General features: G+C 34.4%; 1 protein-coding gene across 1 annotated transcript in view; it reads left to right on the top strand.

Annotated features, from left to right (window-relative positions):
• Positions 1–21,395, top strand: part of EXOC6B (exocyst complex component 6B) — a 694,448-nt gene that overhangs the window by 255,422 nt on the left and 417,631 nt on the right. Inside the window, exons 9-10 of the mRNA XM_030920515.1 lie at positions 1,769–1,945; positions 16,471–16,539. Coding sequence (XP_030776375.1) covers positions 1,769–1,945; positions 16,471–16,539 — 246 coding nt within the window. The remainder of the gene's footprint in view (positions 1–1,768; positions 1,946–16,470; positions 16,540–21,395) is intronic.

Below are 21,395 nucleotides of genomic sequence, written 5' to 3'. Positions count from 1 at the left end.
AGCAAATGATCACTCTCTAGGTGAGAGCTTGCTTTTTTAAAATATGAAAGTTTTAAAGAAAGTTGTACCTTCCTTTGTGCCCCTGGAGTCCTTGATCCTTTTTTATATATTTTGCATTGGAAGTAAGTGGGGAAGAACATCTTACTTTTGAGAAAAATAGAATATTCTATTTAACTTGGTTTCTGAAAGGCTTGGAGGATATTGTGTCTTATGTACAAACCTAAATTAAATGATTTGGGGTACTTCTCGATCTCAATTTGTTACTGAAGCCTTGTATTTATGTAAATCTAACCAGAATATCAATGGGTGATATGCAGAGAAACAAGTATGTCCATTGATTCAAATCTCTGGAATGTAGATTCTTTTCATTTTCTTGGCAGAAACTAGTTCACATAGTTGAAGTTTTTCTCTGCCTTGTTATAATTGTCTCATTTCACTATGCCTGGACTAACTTCTTATACTTTATATTTATCTTCATTTCATTAACCTTATACAGAAGATTTGGAGACTGATTTTTCTCCTGAACTAATTTCTATTTGCCACTGAGGAGAAATATCTTATATTGATTAAGAAATGTATACTTTCAGAGATCACATTTTCAAGCTTTGTATCTTGGGGTAATACCAAATATTACATTAAAAGAAAGAAAAAAGGAAAGTTCCCTCGGGAAATGTTTTTGGAACATGCTGGATTAAACCAAATTAAATAAGTTCCTTTAAAATAGGACCTCTCCCAGCTTTTGTTCTGTTAGTGTGCATTGCATATCTATAAGAAGGCTTATGGGATGCAGTGTTTCCTGTTGATTTGACCACAACTCATTTTTGGGAAACATTTTGATCATGCTTTGAGGGACTGTTGGTGTAGTGGAAATGTCACTAATTTGAAATTTAGGAGACCATACTTTGAGCTTCTGATTTACCACTCACTTGCCTTGTGACTTCAAACAAATCCTTTGTTTTCTAGCCTCATTTTCCTGAGTGGCAATTAAGGTAACTTCTAGCTCTAATAATGTGTGGTTTAATGCTTCTGTTGTTGACTCTGGATAGTCCCACTTTCTACCTCTCTATATCCATTGAAACCATGCCACCATATCAGTCTATTTTTTTTTAAGCTGAAGGGATCATACTACCTTTTCTAGGGTTCAGAGGAAAAAACCCTTTAAAACCCTGTTTTCCACAGATTACAGTCATGGAATCCTATTCAATTACTTAGTTCAAATCACTTTCTGAAGATAATTCATTCTCCTGATTATATTTCATTGGTCTCTTATATCCACATAACTGTTTTTAACAGTATCTTAAGCCTAAATGTATTAAAATTAATTCTAAGCTCCCACCCTTTTCCTTCAACCATTATGGTCTCAATAAGGTATTTTCTTGTCAGAGATAAATAGTAGGCACTAATCTCCTGGCCTACTAAGGCAAAACTGGATAGATTTCTTTTTGTGATGATTTAATGGATATATTTGAAAAGTCTTATGATAATATTGACTGGTTATCTGTTTTCTGTGTTAACTTGGAAAATGAGTTAAAATATGATAGCTCCAGGGTTAAAAAGGTATACATTAATGTGTTTGGCTTTATATCTGATACTAAAACTTTATGTACTAAGGCCTTTTGTTGTAGTATTTTCTTTAAGATATCAATTTGTTCAAAATTAGAAGTTTGTTGAAAGCTTAATTAAGTTTTGTTTCTTTTCTTTTTTCTTTCTTTCTCTCTCCCTACCCCCACCTTTTTGGTGTGTTTGTGTGTATTCTTCTCTATCCTAGGCCCAGCAGCAAAGAAACTTGGATAACATCGTCTTGCAACAACCCAGAATAGGTAGCAAGAGGAAATCTAAGAAAGACGCATATATAATCTTTGATACAGAGATAGAAAGCACTAGTCCTAAGTCTGAACAGGATTCAGGAATTCTGGACGTTGAAGACGAGGAAGATGATGAAGAGGTAACTAACATTTGATGCGGGGAAGTGAGACTATTTTAAAACTTAAATAGTATGTTTGAGATGTGATGAAGAATTTATCCATATAATGTAGTTTATATGATTTTCTGGATATTAAGTACCATTTTGAATACAAATAAGACTCAATATAAGGAAATTGAAGATACACTAAGATAATTTAGATCCTGATTCTTTTTCGAGAATTTAAATTTTAAATTCACTCCTCTATTTTGAAAAGTTTCAGGGTTTTTAAATTCTGTACTAACTGGGAACTACATTAAGGGAAGAGTAGAGTTTACCTACCTAGAGACAGAAGGTCTAGGTGACCTCGGCTGAAACTGCAACAGTTACTGGAGACAAACAAAAAAAAGTTACTTCAAAAGCTGAGGAGTGAACAAATAGATTCTTTACCTTGAGAAATGGCTCAGATGGAAAATACACAAAGATTCCAGAAAGTTGAGAGTGCATTTCTGGAGGAAATAAACATATGAGTGATTACAGGGTAACTGGGAATTTTGTGACATATTCATAACCTCATAGATTAGTTCTGTGTCACTGTCAGGGAAGAATAAGATTAAGTGCCTTAACTAGTACATATTTTTATATCTTTCTTTGTTATTAGAAGGATGTTTAATGTGTTTTTAAAAATAAAACTATTATGACCTTTGAGATTTCCTGTTGAATGTTTTTTTCTAAATATTTATCATTTGCGTTAACTGGATGTCTCTTTGTGAGTGTGGTGTTTAGGAGCCTGAGCTTTAGAGTCAGACAGACTGTGTTCAAATCCTGGTTCTGCCACTTAAGTTTTAAAAAATTCTTAATAATCATATCATTTACTTTTAAAATGGCCATTGACATGTGTAAGGAATCATTTACTCCTGTACTCAGTAGCCTTTCTTTTTAAGTGCTTGCTTCCTTTCTCCAGATCAAACTGGATTCACTGCTTCTTCCCCATACTTATCTCCTGTTATACCGTTACTACTCTCTTGCTTTTCTCTCTTTCCCAAAACTTGTCCTAATTTTGTAATCTTGGATAAACTGTTTAATCGTTAAGCTGAGTGTCTTCACCTATTAAGTAGAGGCAGTAGTCTCTACCCCATAGGATTTCACAAATCCTTGCTCCTTAAAGGGTGGTGAGGAAACATTGGTTTCTGTTCTATCTTCATTACTCTTTCTTGCTGATTTCTGTTATGTATCTCTATTGTCATTATGCCTGCCTCTATTATTATTCCTCTTTGACTTCAAAAGGTGAATTGGCAATTTTTAAACTGTTACTGTTTGAGCTGAAAAACAAATAAAGATGTTATTTTTATGTCTACAACCTTAGCATTTAAGTTTGATAGAATATCTCAGGAGCTATCATAAGAATGTAAACTACTGCATTCTTTTTTTAAAATTAAATTAAATTAAATTAAATTTATTTATTTATTTTTGAGACAGAGTCTCACTCTGTTGCCCAGGCTGGAATGCAGTGGCTTGATCTCGGCTCACTGCAAGCTCTGCCTCCTGGGTTCATGCCATTCTCCTGCCTCAGCCTACCCAGAAGTTGAGACTACAGGCACCCGCCACCATGCCCAGCTAATTTTTTGTATTTTTTAGTGGAGATGGGGTTTCACTGTGTTAGCCAGGATGGCCTCCATCTCCTGACTTCGTGATCCACCCACCTCGGACTCCTAAAGTGCTGGGATTATAGGCGTGAGCCACCATGCTCGGCTGTAAACTACTACATTCTTTTATATAAGTTTCATTATTGAGGGGACACACTTCTGCTATTTAAGTGAATAATTTTATCATTTTTAAAGTTTATATTTTACTAGGATATGTTTATTATGTAAATGAAGTACATTAATAGTTAACAAAGCTTGAAAGTTTCATCCTATCCCTACTGCACATGGATTGCAAGAACTCTTACTAGCTCTTAATAGAGCTAAGAAAAGTCTTTTGAGTGTTATCTATTGTACCACTTTAAACTAAAATGAACCAACTATTGGCCTAATGACCCATGGAGATAGAAAGAGATAGAGGGGACTTTATTCCCCTGAATATTTTCTAACATTCTCCCTAATTACCTAGAATGACTGGTGTGTTAGGATGTGGATCCACCCTGGAGGACAAACTTTCAGATATTAGATTCCATCACAGATGATCAGTCACAGTAGTAGCACAATAAAGCATCAGTCTCAAGAAGCACCAACTCCTTTAACCTACATTTTCCGTACCCATGAAGAAGATGAAATTCTGTCAGATACTGTGGCTTATGGGTTAGACATAGTCTGTGCCCTTGGATAGTACAGTACCTGAAGAGATGGTTAGATGATAAGATAAAAAATAAAATATATACACAGTTCTTATATGTCATTGAAACTGTGATATATAAAAGGAAACCATTCTTTATAATGGACCCATTGAAGATCCTGGGTAAGTTCCTTTTAATTTCTGTGCCGTGCTCCTTCTTTGCCTTGTCCTGTGAGGTCCAGAGAAGATGAATAAAATGAGACTAGTAAAATGTGTGGGAGGTTTCTAATAAAAGTAGTACTGTAAGAATGTACTTGGAAGTTAATATTTTTAAATGGTTCCATATCTCAAATCAAACAATTCATATTAAAGATTTGCTGATTGAGCTCTTAAAACAAAAATTTGGCACTTCACTGTCATCTAATGGCATTCTATCTTAAAAAAAATTCTACCTTATATTTATTTACTTCTCAGCTTGAATCTTCTTCAAGTGCACATTCTTAATCTCAAACCTCATGTAGAGAATTATTTATTTAGATGTTTCCAAACTGGTTTCTTGGCATAGTTCTTGCATGGTGTGAATAAATTCTTCAGATAAGGTCTTTCGTGACCCACTGTGACGTTCTGACCTTCATTCTTGTCATTCTTCAACAGACCTCATTGAGAACAGCATAGTTTTTGGAATATTGTGACTTTTAATCTGTAAGCATGGTAACAGTGGCATAGAATCCTGTATGGCAGTCATTCTTAATCTGTTTGGGGTCATGTATTACTTTGAAAGTTTGGTAAAAATATATGGAGTCATTTCCCAGTAAAATGTACATATATTCTGTCACAAAAAGTTTTGCATGAAATTTCAGGGAGTTTATGGAATTCATTTTACCCCTAGTACCCAACTTAAGAACTGTATTGTAGAACCATGTTTCTTGAAATTTATCGTGCATAGGAATCACCTGGGAAGCATATTGAAATGTAGATTGTGATTATACAGATTGAGAATGAGTCCGAGTCTGCATTTTTTAACAGGGTCCCTGATGAGGATGGAGCTCCTGGTCCCTGGAGCCCTAGAACATAAACATATTTCTATATTGTAATGGTAGCCCTAGCAAATTAATACGTCCCATGACTTCAAAATTACTACAGCACAACAATAATCAAGACATCCCAGAAGGCTTTCTATTAACATGGCATTTGTATTTACATTAACAATTCCCTCCTGTTGATTCTATACTTCAAAAGAGACACCAAAATCTAGAGAGAGAAATCTGACATGAATTATTTGGTCAACAAATACTTATGTGACCCATACTCTATGACCAGTGGTGTGGATGACATGGTTACCACTGTTCCTTAACAGTTGGCAAATAAATTAAGTTGGCTGCAGAATGAGTGATTTAAGCAAAAATCTGTTTTCTCACGTTTCTGGAGGCTGGCTGTCCAAAATCAAGGTTCCACCAGGGTTAGTTTCTCCTAAGGCCTCTCTCCTTGGCTTGCAGATAGCTGCCTTCTAGCCGTATCCTCATACAGTTTTTTTCTTTGCTTACATCTCCTTTTATAAGGTGTGTCTTCCTCTTTTTATAAGGATACCAGTCCTATTGAATTAAAACCCCATTCTTATGATCTCATTTAACTTTAATTACCTCTTTAAAGGCCCAGTCTCCAAATACAGTCACATTGGGACTAAGGACTTCAACATAGGAATTTGCGGAGGAGACACAATTATAGTCATAACACAATTTAGTCATAACAGAGGGTGTTTGGAAAGTATACAAAAAAGATTTGTTTTTAGAATGTACAAAGCTTCTTTCTTTGTGATATTAGGGCAAATTATGTAATTTTTCTAAGCATCCCTTTTCTCACCTATGAAATAGTGACAATAATTATGTCAAATTGCTTGTAAAAATATGTGGTTGTGATATTTGACCCAAATTTTAAAATATTGATTGTAAAACTTTCCATTGACAGGAAGTTAACAGAAAATGAGGATCATTCCTTGATAAGCTAAAGGCTACTTTAGAAGTTTAGAGTTTAAACTTAAACTTAAGTAAAGGCTGCCTTTAGAAGTTCAGAGTTTAAATCAGAGGTTGCAGATTGGCAACCTATGGGCCAGAAACAGCTTGCATACTGGTTGTTGGCCTACACAATGCTTAAGAATTTTTAAATTAGTCACCAACTTCTACAAGTCAATTAGATTCACATAAAAATCTAGATTTCTAATTTAGTTTTTTTCTAAGCATGGTAGTAATAAACTGGCCTTGAGTAGCAATGTTGCCATCAGGGATATGGTTTAAATGTGATGACAAAAATATAATACTGCTTATGTTGGGTGTCTATCCAAAAAAAAATGGCAAAATAATAAACAGACTGACAGGGCCACACTGATGTGAAAAAAAGTAATGTGCTTTGTAAGAATAAATAATAGTCCTTGATATTTCATATACAAAGTATGTCTAATAAGAGAATATGATTTAAAATTGCCAGCATCCATCACTTAATCCCAATACCCATTGATACCTGTAGGCTTTGAATTTTAAACTTCTATTCTTAATGAAAGCTGGCCTATTAAGGACATATGCAATCAGAAGAAAAGTAGGTGCCCATATATATAATGAAATACCAAAAGGGCAATTTAGAAGGTTGAATGAAAACATTATGACATGCTTTAGACATTCTGTTTTGGTTTTCTTATCCCCAGTCTTTGCTCTTTTAGGTCTATCCATTGGTAAAGATATATTATGACTCACATCAACTCAAGGTTTTTTTCTTTCTTTTTTTTTTTTGTTGTGGTGATAGTGTAAATGTCCTGTTATTTTGAAATCATTTGCCTCAATTATAAACTTCGACCTCTCTTTTCAGGTCTTGTAGAATGTCTCTTTTATAGTCTCATTGATTATTCAAAAAACTTTACCTTGCACTAAGTTGCTAGTAATTGCAACTGTGGAATATGATCCTTTACCCCCTTCTTCTTGCCTTGAATGCCTTATTCTACTTTATCTGAAGGACCCCTCAATTTTACTTCTTCTGTAATACACTCTTAAAAATTTTCTTTTACTTTTGAAGAAGTTTACATCTTCAGAAAAGTTACACATATGGTATCCATATATGCTTCACTTAAATAGTTCACTTATTAAAACTTGACACTTCCTCTCTCTCAAAAATTTGATTTTGAATGAATAGGGGTGTGCGTGTGTGTGTGTCTGTGTGTGTGTGTTTGTGTGTATGTGTATGTTTCTTTTCTCTCCCAAAACTGGGCCATTTGGAAGAAAGTGGCATGCATCACATAATATTTGGAACTCCAAATACTGTAATCTGTGTTTCCTGACAATGATGTTCTTCTACATACATACAATACAGTGATTACATCAGGAAATTTCACATTGATGGTGACACTGCCACTTAATATACAACCTTTATACAAATATCTCCAGTTGTTCCAATAATGTTCTTTCTAGCAGATTTTTTCCTTCATTTTTTTCCTTGCAGCCACATCCAGACAAATTTTGCACATTAATTTTTACATCTGTTTAGTCTCCCTTAATATCCATCTGTTTAGATACATCTCGTTATATCCTCATGACTAGAATCAGGTTAATCATTTTTGGCAGGAATATTACAAAGGTAATATTAACTTCTTTTCATTGCATCACATCTGGAGGCACATATTGGTTAAGATGGTGTTCACTAGATTTCTTGACCATAAAGGTAGCCATCCTTCTTTGTAATTAGTAATGCATTAGACCATGTGACTATCCTGTTCCCTAACAACTTCTCACCCAGTGGTTTTAGAATTCATTGATGCCACTTTCCGGAATCATATGTTGCCATGGTTGTTATAAGATATTGTGATTTCCTATTTTTATCATTTCTTTCACATTTATTAGTCAGCATTCTTCTATAAAAAACTTTCCTTTTCTCCCCTTATTTTTTGTAGTGTCAGTATGGGCACATGGATAATCATTTTATATATAATGTGTTATATTCCATCTTGTCTTTCATTTTCATTTTCCACTTGTTCCAAATTATCCATCCAGTTTTTGAGCTCTCCTCTTTTCTTTAATTTCTCTTCTTTTCCACAAGAAACCCCAGGTTCTGCCCCAGCCCTGGCATCAGCCATTTCTTCAGAGAGTTCTAATTCCTTTTACTGGAAAATGATATTTAGAAACTAACATGGGCATTAGGTATACCCCTTTTGTGGACAGAGCTAAGAAATACACCTGCTACATTAATGTTCTAGACTTAAAAAAATAAATCATGAGTTAAAGCTAATACTTCTAAAGCTAATATTAGAACTTACTTCTAATTCCAATCTAATGTAATAAGTTTTTTCTGTCATTCTATATTTGTATTTGCAAATATTCTGGTTTCCAGAGTATCAGTATATTTGATCTTTTGGATAATTATATAATACCCAGAAAATAGTTGCAGAACTATTATGCAAATGTCACTAAAAGCAATAAAGTTATTAAGTTCAAGATTTCTTCACAGTTCTTTTAATCCTACAGTGTATCCCACTAAGTCTGTATAGTTCAGAGTACTATGTTCAAACACTTTTGGCTACTTTTTTTTTCTTCTGTTTGATTGTTACCAAATTGATATATAATTAGGTTCATTTGTTTCTTTTTGTATTATTTTTTAGGGTTCAACTATCCTTATTTATTTAACTTTTTGACTATTTAAAATATGAACATGGTTCAAAGGCAAAACTATAAGAAGATATATTCAGTGAAATCCCATTCTCATCCTTATCCTTTCCACACTGCTCCTACCCACCTTTTGTAAGTAATGAGTGTTGTTAGTTTTTTTGTATGTATACCCTTCATTATACCTTAAGAAACATAATTATTAATAGCATAATACATATATATTTGTACTTTGTTTTTTTATTTGAAATATATTCTGAAAATTATTCCGTATCAATTCATAGAAATATTTCTCATTCTATTTTTACTGCTAAATAGTACTCCATTGTTTGGATGTACCATAGTTTATTCAGCCAATCTATACATGGACACTAAAGGATTTCCAATTTTTTTTTATTAAAAAGTAGTGTTTTAACTGTACAGCTATTAGAATAGCTAAAATAAAAAAAAATTACCATGTACTGTCAAGGATATAGAGCAAATTGAACTCATATATTGCTGTGAAAATCTGAAACAATAGAGTCGCTTTGGAAAACAGTTTGGCAGTTTATTATAATGTTGAACATACAGCTAGGAGTGGTCATATATATGACCACTGGGTATTGAACCAGCATGTTCACTCAGAAGCCTGAAGCTTTATATTTATAGCAGCTTTGTGCATATACTACCAAAACGAGAAACACCCTAAATGTCCTTCAGTGCATGAAGGGATAAATGAACTGTGGTATATCCATAATTGAAGTACCACTCTGAAATAAAAAGGAATAAACTGCAGATGCATGAAACAACACAGATGCATCTCAAATGCATTATGTTCAATGGAAGAAGCCAGGTTCAAAAGGCTACATACTATATAAGTCTATCAATATGACAATTCTAAAAAGCCAAAACTCTAGAGATAGAAAATGGATCAGTGTTTGCCAAGGGCTAGGCATCAGGAAACAATCTGACTACAAAGGGCCATAGGGAATTTTGGGGAGTGCTGGAACTGTTTCTTCTTATCTTGATTATGATGATGATTACAGGTCTATATGCATTTGTCAGAACTTACAGAATTGTTTACTAGAAAGAGTGAATTTTACCATATGCAAAACACTTTAAAACTTAAAAAAAAAAAAAAAAAATTCCTGAGAACTGTTTTTCCATGTGGTTGGAGCTATATCCTCAGGGTAGATTCCCAGAAGCAGGATTGTTGAGTCAAGGGGTAAATGCATGTATAATTCTGTTAGATAATGTCAAATTCTCCTCCACAGGGGTTGTACTATTTTCGATACCCTACCACCCACCCTGGCAATGCATGAGTTGCCTATTTTCTTACAGCTTCTTTAAGAGAGTATTTATTTTAAGCTTTTGAATTTCTGCCATTCTCATAGATAAGAAACATATCTCTTTGTAGTTTTAATTTTCATTCCTATTACTGTGGGTAAAGTTGAGTATCTTATAAGGTTCAGGGCTATTTGTATATCTTTTTTGTAAACTGCTTATGTCTTTTGCCTATTTTTTGAATGATTTTGTTTTTTTCTTCATTGTTTATTAGTTCTCTATATATTAGGGATATTCGTTCTTTACCTATAATATTGTAACATTTTAAACCTACTTTTCCTCATCTTAATTTTTTATCCTCTCAGACCTTTTATGTTTAATACCAAGTAGTGCAAAATTGCCTCTTTTGCCTAAAGGTTTAGCGTTTCATAGCATATAGTGGACCCGTGTTAAAGACCAGTTGAATTTTTGTTTCACCAGTGTTCAGCCTTTTTGTTTGTTTGTTTGTTTGTTTTGGAGACAGGGTCTCACTCTGTCACTCAGGCTAGAGTACAGTGGCATGATCTCAGCTCCCTGCAACCTCAACTTCCCAGGCTCAAGCGATCCTCCCACCTCAGCCTCCTGAGTAGCTGGGGGTACAGGCATATGCCATCACACCTGGCTAAGTTTTGCAGTTTTTTGTAGATATGGGTTTCGCCATGTTGCACAGGCTGGTCTCGAACTCCTGGACTCAAGTGATCCACCTGCTTTGGCCTCTGAAAGTGCTGGGATTACAGGTGTAAGCCACCATGCCTGGCCCTCAGTGTTCAGCTTTAAGCAGAGAATTCTTGAGGGACTATCCTTTGACTTTGGTCACAGGTTTTTTGCAGTGCCTCAGTAAGGAGAAATGGTGGTTTTTCCTGATTTTGTTCTGCTTAGTGCAAACATTTGAGTAATTAAGTGGTAATCTGCTTAGGGATTTCTCAGAAAGAATCCTAATAATTTGTGAGAAGCTCCTTGGCATAATTTTGTACTTTTTTAGGATAGGGCTCTGGCCACAGTATTCTTATATGCTCAAAGGCTTAGAAAATTCTTTATGCTTTTGCTAATTCTAGTCACTTAAAATTATAGGCCTTCCAGTTTGTTGGTGTTTCTGTGGTGTTTAGTCTAGCTGCATAAAAGCTCATATCCAAATGAATTCTACCCTTCTTTTCTCTGAATTTTGGGAAGCAACATAGATCTGAAGTGCACACTGGTGAAAAATGTTTACCAGACATTTCCTGGCTTATAGACATAATATGGGCTGTCAAAATTGATCCTCTGAATGCAAAGTCAATGCTCCTTCAGCTAATCATTTATTGTCTTCTCTCTGCAGAAAAATGCCTGGTACATTTTAATGACTTGAGATCTAAGTAATGCTCAGAAATGGGCACCAAGTCCCTGCATTCATTTACCAATACGGAGAAACTATTTTGTACTCAAATGATGAGTGAGATAGATATCTAAATTCCTTGCAAATCTCTATCAAACTCGTTTTGGATGATCCATCTACTTTGAAAGCCTTCTTAAGAGAAAAATAAATGCCGTGTAGGTGTATAAGAGAGTGTGTGTGTCTGTGTATTTGTGTATCTTCTGGTGCAACTGTGGGAACAATAGGGCTGGAGTGTACTAATGCATTTCTGTTTTAATGTGCTGTCTTTATCAGCAGCAGAGGTAAATATCTCACAGTATATCGCCACTCTTCTTGAGTGGAGGGAGGCAAGCAATCTTTTCTTATAGTGTATTCCCCTTTTCTGAGGGTATGCTTACCCAGCAGTAAAGCTGGTAGAGTTATCATATTTTTACCTGCAGATAATGTTTCTTTCCTGCCTTTCTTCACTAGTGAGTCTTTTAAAATAGAAAATATTTATGAACTCTGAATCCTTTTGGAGGAAGGGTTAGAAAAATATTAAATGAATATATCTGTTAAAACTTGAATGGCATCATGCATTTTAAAAATCAAAATATCCTTTTTTAAATATGTAAATGCATTTTCCTTATGCCCTATGAGAGGAACTTAACCATTTACTTTTCTGTTTTTAGAGACTTTCTTTTACCTGAACTAAGATGTATTAGAGAAGAAGAAAAATATATCCTAAAAGTCGCATCCTGGTGTTTTGTAAAAATTTTTATAATCAGAAATGTTGATGTTTCTTTTCATCCTGATCATCTAACATTCCCATGTCTATGCTGAATCTGTATATCTTCTGTAGTAAATATTATCTGTGGGGGCTCATAATATTTTTTCAGGGGCTTTTGATTTTTCAGGGGGCCTTTGATTAATCCCATTTTAAAATTTACTTTTGTTTTGTAGCATCCTCTATTTTCAGACTCTTTTTTGTCATCTATACATTGGTCTCATGTGTTAGGTGCTATATTTTAGACTATAAATGCTCTTTAACAACAAATATTCCACAAACAAAAACTAGGAACTAATGCTTTGATTGAAGCTGTTAATTGGTATTATAAAAATGTAAGAATAATTGTATTGAAACAAACAGATTAGCCATATGTATTGGTATCTAGTGGATACCAAACGTGGATGCCAATAGGATCCATTAGATGCCAATACATGTACCTAATCTGTCAATGATCTCTAATTGATATGTGAATGTGTATTTATAGAAGAATGTAATAGTTGCTTCCATGATATCTACCTCTGGATACTGAAGTTAAGGCACCCTCAAATGCTTTACTAGGTCATTATTTATCGATTATTAAAAAATGTATCCTAGTTCTCTTGGTTTAAGTAATGTTATAATATGCTCTGAGGCACAGATATCTTAGTTATAGAATGTAAAATCTTACCTACTATTTGATCCTCTGGAAAAAGGTTTGAACTGGCAAAAGGCACTAATGCTCTCCATTCAGAAACTATTTAGGGAATTAGGCAGCTGCTGTCCTTGGTGATGAAATTGTTTCATGTGAATTCTTAAGGAAAACAACTAGTTAAAAAAACAGGATAATCTTGAATATACTATTTGTGGCTACTATTTGTATCTTCATAGATCTATTTGAACTTCTAGAAAAATACAGACTCCAGTATCTTAAAGTCTTGAGTTCCTGACTGCCAGGCAGAGGAAATGTTTAACTATTCTAATCATGTTTCTGTATCTCAGAAAGAAAGCCCTTATGAGAGGAAATGACAACGTCCTACCACAAAGTTATCTCTTATCAGTTATAGTGGCAGTCGATAATGATTTGTCAAATTTGGACATGTGTAAAATGCAAGGGCTGTGTTATTTTCTTTGGAAAGGAAAAATTAGATGAAGCTGATAATAGAAGGAGTCATGGCTTTTGTTAGGAGACAGAAACCATTAGAAACAGTTATTGTTAGCTTAAGAAAGTGTCCTTGGACCCCTCCCTCTGCCCCAGCTGAAACCTAAACCTCCTTGAATCATTCTTTGCAACTTGAGGGGAGGGAGGGTCAAAGAAAAGGAAGAAGTATGAATATAGCTTTGACAGAGAGTTAGCATTTTAAATGGTGATCAAGATGTGGACCTTAAAACAGACCCATTTCTGTGAGTCAGGAAAAACTTCATTTTCTTCTGATACTCTTCCCCGCCCCTATTTATTTAGATTTTTGAAAGCTCACTTCTTATTCTTCCCAACCTGTAGCATTCCTTCACAGCCAATGTATGTTGCTCTTCTCCTTTTGCCTTTCTGTAGTTGTGATTCTTTTTCATTAGTGGCAGCAGAGAAAACACATCTCGCTCTAAGCAACATGAGTCAGTGCATACTTTACATACCTTTATCCTCACAGCACTCTTCTTGGTTCCTCATGGTGTTCATTCCTAGTGTTCTTCACAGAGGGGAGCATAGAGGAAAAATGATTTCTAAATATTAGGCTATTTTGGGAGTAGAGGTAAAAGTTGTGAACGGAAGCCCCATTTTACTCCCTTCTCTTTTTGTCTAGATTTCTGTGTACTGCTTTCAAAGCAGGCAGTCTTGTGCTTAGGAAGACTTAACTGGATGGTGGTTCCAGTGGCTAAGAAATAATAGAGACAATACTTACAAGTCAGAGCACTTTAGCCAGTTTGAAGCTGATAGAATGATGTCACAATAGCCTCAGAGAGAATAGATTTGGTTGTAAATATTTGTTGGAGATGACAAAAAAAGGCCTTTGTCTCCTTTCTAAATGTATCCATTTTTTTTAATAGTATGCCCACATAAACCAGTCTTAGCCCATTAGTAACAAAATGTCTTTGTTATGGGGCTTTGTTAGCTTATTTATCACAGATTTTTAGGGAAATTCTCCCTCAATTTAGATGTTCATTCTACAAGGGTGGGTCTGACATGTAAAGTGGCTAAGGCCTTGTCTGAGGAATGGCTACAAGCAGTTTCCTTGTGATTGAAACTATGGTTCTGAGACGAAGTTAAACAAAATAAACTGCATGAAGAAGAACATATAAACAAAATTTTGATTGAATTTGCTACTCAAAATTATGTAAGAAAAATTCTTTAAACTTTTTGTAAATATGTAACAGAATTTAAAAATTATTAATTCTAAATAAAAGAAAAACGTGTCATTTCCTATACAGATCAAACTTTTAAATATGTTTTCTTCTTGTCTTTTTCCATATGCATGTGTAGTTTTTATATAGTTTAAATACTATTGTGAATATCATGTTTGATGTTTTAACATTTTTCCTCTTTTGAGAATGTGTTTTGCTTAGCTGTAGGCTCTGGTTTTTTGGCAAGATAAAAGAAATTTTCCTCATATTTTGGCAAGATAAAATAGGCTCTGGTTTTCTGTCAAGATAAAATAAATTTCCTTTAGCTCTCTACTTTGCAGTCCAAAAGAGGAGACTGTAAAGATGTTTTAGTGTTGTGATCATTTCAAATAAGAGTGCCTAAAATGATCACCTGTGGACTCTTTGTGTTATTAAGATGAAAATGAGTGTCCATTTGCACTCATACAATTTTTATATGCTATTTAATCCTACTCTTTTTAAACTGCATGCTGTACCATATTTTTTTTCAGTAATTTACAATGCTCATTACCTCTTCTTAAAGGGTTTTTTTTTTTTTTTTTTTTTTTTTAGGTAAAGTTATTCTTGGGCCACGCTATAGGATGTTGACCATCTTACTATCAGTTTTTAGATTCATGTAAAAGTTTGTTGTGTGCTTACAGAGTATATAGTGCTATCAAGGAACTTAAAATATAGAGATTTAATCTTTGCTCTTATGGGTGTGAAGCAGATGAACAGAATAGTCAATAAGTTTGAACCCATAAATCTAAAGGTGTAATGGTTCCAGAGGGAAAAAAACGTAGGTATTGTGCTGTTGAATTTTAGAATTAGTAGATTTCATTAAGAAAAGTATCTTGGTAAAGAAGCTATGCCCCAAAAGAAGAAATGAGATTTACTTTATAAAATAAGGGAAAATGACCTTGTAATTATGAATCAGCCCTACCCAAATTAGATATGCCTGCTGCTTATATTCTGATGAATTATGTAGTTACCAGTGTTACAGTAAAAACTGGCAGGTCTTTATTTTGAATACTTCTTTATGTAATTTTTTCGTTTTCTTTTTGTTTTATTTTGTTCAACATTTACTTTCAATATTTCCTTTTATTCTTGTTAAATCCCTATAAATCAGCTGATTTTTTTTTTCAACTGAGGAACTCGAGACCAAAGTAAATTGTGAATTACTCTTGTCAGATCATGTAGCAAATCAATTTTAGCATTGAAACTAGACTCCAGTTCTTACCTGATGTTTTTTTCTTTTAGTTTCTCTTTTGATGTCTAGGTTTAATTAACATACACTATTCACATTAAAATCCATTGGTATTACTTCTTGGTTTGACTTTTCCATTCTTTGTCTTATTTTTCACCTAATCTCCCCTCTTTTCCTAGCATATTTCTGATTTTGATTGCATGTTGACTTAAGTATTGATGAATTCTTGTCTTCTTCAGAAGTTGACTGGCAGGCCGTGATTCATATTGTGTGACAAGTTTTGTTTTTAACTACTAAAACTTAGTTTTTTATATAAACTCTCATGTCTTTTAGAAAAAGTCATCATGAAAGGTGCATTCTCACATTGTTCTTATTTTCCCTTTAGAGTCCCATGGCCAAAGATGTATCTCTAAAGGCAAATGCAGGATTGTTGCCACCTGTTTCTCTTCTCTGCTACCCATCCTTGTGGGCTTTGTCCCAGCCTTGGTGTATATCTTCACAGTTTATTAATTCTATGGCTAAAACATAAGAACTAGGTCTTTGGAAACCTATTTCTTTGTTTGTTTTGTATTTCTCACTTAGAAGCTAGAACTGGTCTTTATAAAAAGAACCAAACACTTGAGTAGTAACAATTAAGGTAGTTGCTTTTAATAGCTTTGTTTGAATTTTTTTGTTGTAATCTTGTATTTGCAGGTACCTGGGGCCCAAGATTTGGTGGATTTCTCTCCAGTATATCGATGTCTACACATATATTCTGTCCTGGTGAGTCTTTATCTGGCTCTGCCTAATAAAGATGTCCATTGAGTTCAAAACTTTGCTTTCTCAACTTTTGGTAGTTTTTCTGTTTATTGTTAAGAGTGAAAAATGAGAAAACTCTTCTTGTTTAAGGACTGTTAATTATAAAAAGCAATTTTGAATCTCTTATGTTTTTATGTAATATGCTATGGCTAGTGACATTTCTCAGTCATCAATAAATCAGTAGCTTATAACTAGAGGTAGTCATACACATCCAGATTTCTGTTTTTAGTTTAATAATGTAATTATTTAATAACAATGTTCTGTCTTTACACATTAAAATAGTATTTGTGAAAATGTTTACTTTTTTATTCCTAATGACAATTATTCCTTTTGTCATGTAAAGTATATGGAAAAGGGAACCTCTCTGTGTGTGGGATATTTTAGATGTTAATAATATTCTAAGAAATGATCCCTTTCTCCATTTTGGTAGTATACTCACATGCAGACACATAGATACACAGAAAGTGAATCAAAAATTAAACTGTAGCAACCAAGACAAATTGGTGAGAGAAGCCTATTATTGATTTTTTTTTTACAGAAACTTTCAATGATGCTTGTATCAGGTTGTTTTTAATATGTTCAAGTATGTCTTATTGCCCAGTCTCTTATCAGTTTTTCTTTGTGTGTGTGTGTGTGTGTGTATATATATATATATATATATATTTTTTTTTTTTTTTTTTTCTTTTTGAGACAGAGTTTTGCTCTTGTTGCCTAGGCTGGAGTACAGTGGTGTGATCTTGGCTCACCACAACCTCCGCCTCCCTGGTTCAAGCGATTCTCCTGCCTCAGCCTCTCGAGTAGCTGGGATTATGGGCATGTGCCACCACGCTCGGCTAATTTTGTATTTGTAGTAGAGATGGAGTTTCTCGTGTTGGTCAGGCTGGTCTTGAACTACGGACCTCAGGTGATCCACCGTCTGGGTCTCCCAAAGTGCTGGGATTACAGGTGTGAGCCACCATGCCCGGCCTTTTTGTTCATATGTTTAACATAGTGTTACTTTGTCATTACTCCTGACAATTTGGGATACTGACCTATGGACTTTATGGTCTGAAGTATTTTGTGGTAGTTTTATTGGTTTGATTAAAAATCAGGTAGTTTCCTCTTCTCGCCCTCTTTTGCCGACTTCTTCATCTTCCTCTTTTCTTCTCTGTTTCTCTTTCTGTCTTCCCTCCCTTTACACTCCCTCTCTCTCAATCTACCATTCCTTTTTTTTTTTTTTAAATAGGCGGCTGAAGTAGTGAATACTAAAAATAATGTGTAGCCTTATAATGTGATTTTTGTATTTACATTTGAATATAAGTATGTCTCACTAGTTTAAATGTCCATACTAGAATCTCTCTAACAGTGGAGAGGCATTAGAATTAAATTTAATATTGCAGTAGCAGCAATTTCTCAGAAGACTTTTTTTTTTTTTTTTTGGTTTTATAAAGAAGCTCTGAATATCTTACTGCTAAAGTAACATATACTCATTTAGAAATTTTCAAGTTACAAAAAGTAAATAAAACAAAAGACATGACAATAAAATTATAATTGCCTATGATTTCACACCTAGAGACCACCATTATTTATGTTTTATGTATTTACATCTAATATTTTCAGACATTTTTAACAAAAATAAAATTCATATTATCTGATATATGTACAATTCGTTTTTTAAAAAAAAGATTTATTTTAGGTTTGGGGATACATGTGAAGGTTTATTACATAGGTAAACTCATGTCACAGGGGTTTGTTGTATAGATTATTTCATTACCCAGGAATTAAGCCTAGTACCCAAAAGTTATTTTTTCTGCTCCTCTCCCTCTTCCCATCCTCCTCCCTCCACTCTCAAGTAGACCTTAGTGTCTGTTGTTTCCTTCTTTGTGTTTATAAGTTCTTGTCATTTAGCCCCCACTTGTAAGTGAGAACTTGGGGTATTTGTTTTTCTGTTCTTGCATTAGTTTGCTGAGGATAACAGCCTTCTGCTCCATCCATGTTCCTGCAAAAGACATGATCTCATTCTTTTTATGGCTGCACATGTACCATTCCTTGTTATATAAAGGTCAAGCCAAATGTAGATTGAATTGTAACAAGGCATCTAAAACAAGTCGACAATCTTTTTCAATCACAGGTATAGATAAGAAATCATATACATCTTAGACTGTGACACTCTATTATCAATTCATAAAGGCCCCCCTCTTGTATTTTATTTTATTTTATTATATTTTTTCTATTCATTCATTGTTTACAAGCCCAATTGTCTTTCATCTCCAACAATAATAACACTAATAAATGTAATATATGGTCATAGATGTGTAAATATCCTTGAAAAATGTATAGTGATTTGTATATGTATGTGCTTTTAATTTACTCAAATGCTGTTGCGCTATGGTTCTAGTTTGCGTTTCTCTGGTTATTAGTCAAAATTGTGGTTTTCTTTATAGACTAGTGGATCTTTTTAGATTTTTCTTCTATAAAGTGCTTATTTTTAACCTTTGTCCATTTTTAAAAATCGGGTTTCTTGTTTTTTTCCCTCTTTTCTGAAAGAGTAATTTCAGAAATTCCTCATATATTGTAGATACTGACAGTTTAGAATGTTTAAAATGTCCTTTTTTCATAATTTGTCACCAGACTCTAAACTATGTCTATGTTATGTTCAGTGAAACAGAAATATTTAGTTTCCATGTAATCACATCCATCAATTTTAGCCATATAAGTTTATACTTTTGAGTTTTTATTTTTTTTAAATACCTCTTTATCCTGCTGTCACAGAGTATTTACTTTATATTATGTTTAATATTTTACCATTTACATTTTCATCTTAACCCATCTTGGGTTCATCATTATATATAAGGGGACTTTAGAAAGTTCATGGAAAAAAGAAACTAAAACATAAAAATAAAAAATATAAACTTTATTTTTCAACAGAAGCTCCATCAAGTTTAAGACACTTTGGTAAGCAATTATACCAGCCATTTAGCCCATCTCTAAAGAACTGAGGATCCTAGAAATTTAACCGTGTCAATGTAGTCTTTTGTACATTATTAACTGAAGAAAGATAGTTGCCCTTTAAAGGCTTTTTAAAACTAGGAAACGAAAAGAAGTCAGAAGAAGCTAAATCAGGACTGTAAAGTGAATGTCTAATGATTTCCCATTGAAACTCTTACAAAATTGCCCTCATTTGATGAGGGGAATGAGCAGAAGCATTGCTGTAGTGGAGGAGGACTATATAGTGAAGCTTTCCCAGGCATAGTTCTGCTAAAGCTTTGGCTAAAAGTCTTATAAGAAACAGATATTATTGTTTTTTGGCCTTCCTGAAGGTCAACAAGAAAAATTCCTTTAGCATTTCAAAAATCTGTTGCCTTGACCTTTGCTCTTGACTGGTCTGCTTTTGCTTTGACTGGACTACTTTCATCTCTTGGTAGCCATTGCTTTGATTATGGCTTGTCTTCAGGATTGTACTGGGAAAGCCATGTTTCTCTTCTGCCACAGTACTTCAAAGAAACTGTATTAGTCTGTTGTCACACTGCTATAAAGAATACTGCTTGAGGTCAGGTACAGTGGCTTATGCCTGTAATCCCAGCAGTTTGGGAGGTTGAGACAGGTGGATTGCTTGAGGTCTGGAGTTTGAGACCAGCCTGGGCAACATGGTGAAACTCTGTCTCTACTAAAAATACAAAAATTAGCCAGGCGTGGTGGTGGGTGCCTGTAATCCCAGCTACTTAGGAGGCTGAGGCAGGAAAATTGTTTGAACCTGGGATGCAGAGGTTGTAGTGAGCCAAGATTGTGCTACTGCACTCCAGCCTGGGCAACAAAACTGGGGATTCACTCTGTCCCTTGAAAGTTGTGTAGAACTCCAGCAAAATAAACTATCATCAGAGTGAACAGGCAATCTACAGAATGGGAGAAAGTCTTTGCAATCTACCCATCTGACAAAGGGCTAATAACCAGCATCTACAAAGAACTTAAACAAATTTACAAGAAAAAAACAACCCCATAAAAAGTGGGCAAAGGATATGAACAGACACTTCTCAGAAGAAGACATTTATGCAGCCAACAGACATATGAAAAAATGTTCATCATCACTGGTCATCAGAGAAACGCAAATCAAAACCACAATGAGACACCATCTCATGCCAGTTAGAATGGTGATCATTAAAAAGTCAGGAAACAACAGATGCTGGAGAGGATGTGGAGAAATAAGAATGCTTTTACACTGTTGGTGGGAGTGTAAATTAGTTCAACCATTGTGGAAGACAGTGTGGCAATTCCTCAAGGATCTAATATTAGAAATGCCATTTGACCCAGTGATCCCATTCCTGGGTATATACCCAAAGGATTATAAATCATTCTACTATAAAGGCACATGCACAAGTATGTTTATTGTGGCACTGTTCCCAATAGCAAAGACTTGGAACCAACCCATATGTCCATCAATGATAGACTGGATTAAGAAAATGTGGGACATATACACCATGGAATACTATGCAGCCATAAAAAAGGATGAGTTCATGTCCTTTGCAGGGACATGGATGAAGCTGGAAACCATCATTCTAAGCAAACTATCACAAGCACAGAAAACCAAACACCTCATATTCTCACTCATAGGTGGGAGTTGAACAACGAGAACACATGGACACAGGGCGGGGAACATCACACACCGGGGCCTGTCAGGGGTTGGGGGTCTGGGGGAGGGATAGCATTAGGAGAAATACCTAGTGTAAATGATGAGTTGATGGGTGCAGCAAACCAACATGGCACATGTATAGCTATGTAACAAACCTTCATGTTGTGCACATGTACCCTAGAACTTAGAGTATAAGAAAAAAATAAAAAATAAA

Source organism: Rhinopithecus roxellana, chromosome 17 (genome assembly GCF_007565055.1).
Source record: "Rhinopithecus roxellana isolate Shanxi Qingling chromosome 17, ASM756505v1, whole genome shotgun sequence".
NCBI classification, from domain to species: Eukaryota; Metazoa; Chordata; class Mammalia; order Primates; family Cercopithecidae; genus Rhinopithecus; species Rhinopithecus roxellana.
This window is presented reverse-complemented; position numbering and strand designations above follow the sequence as displayed.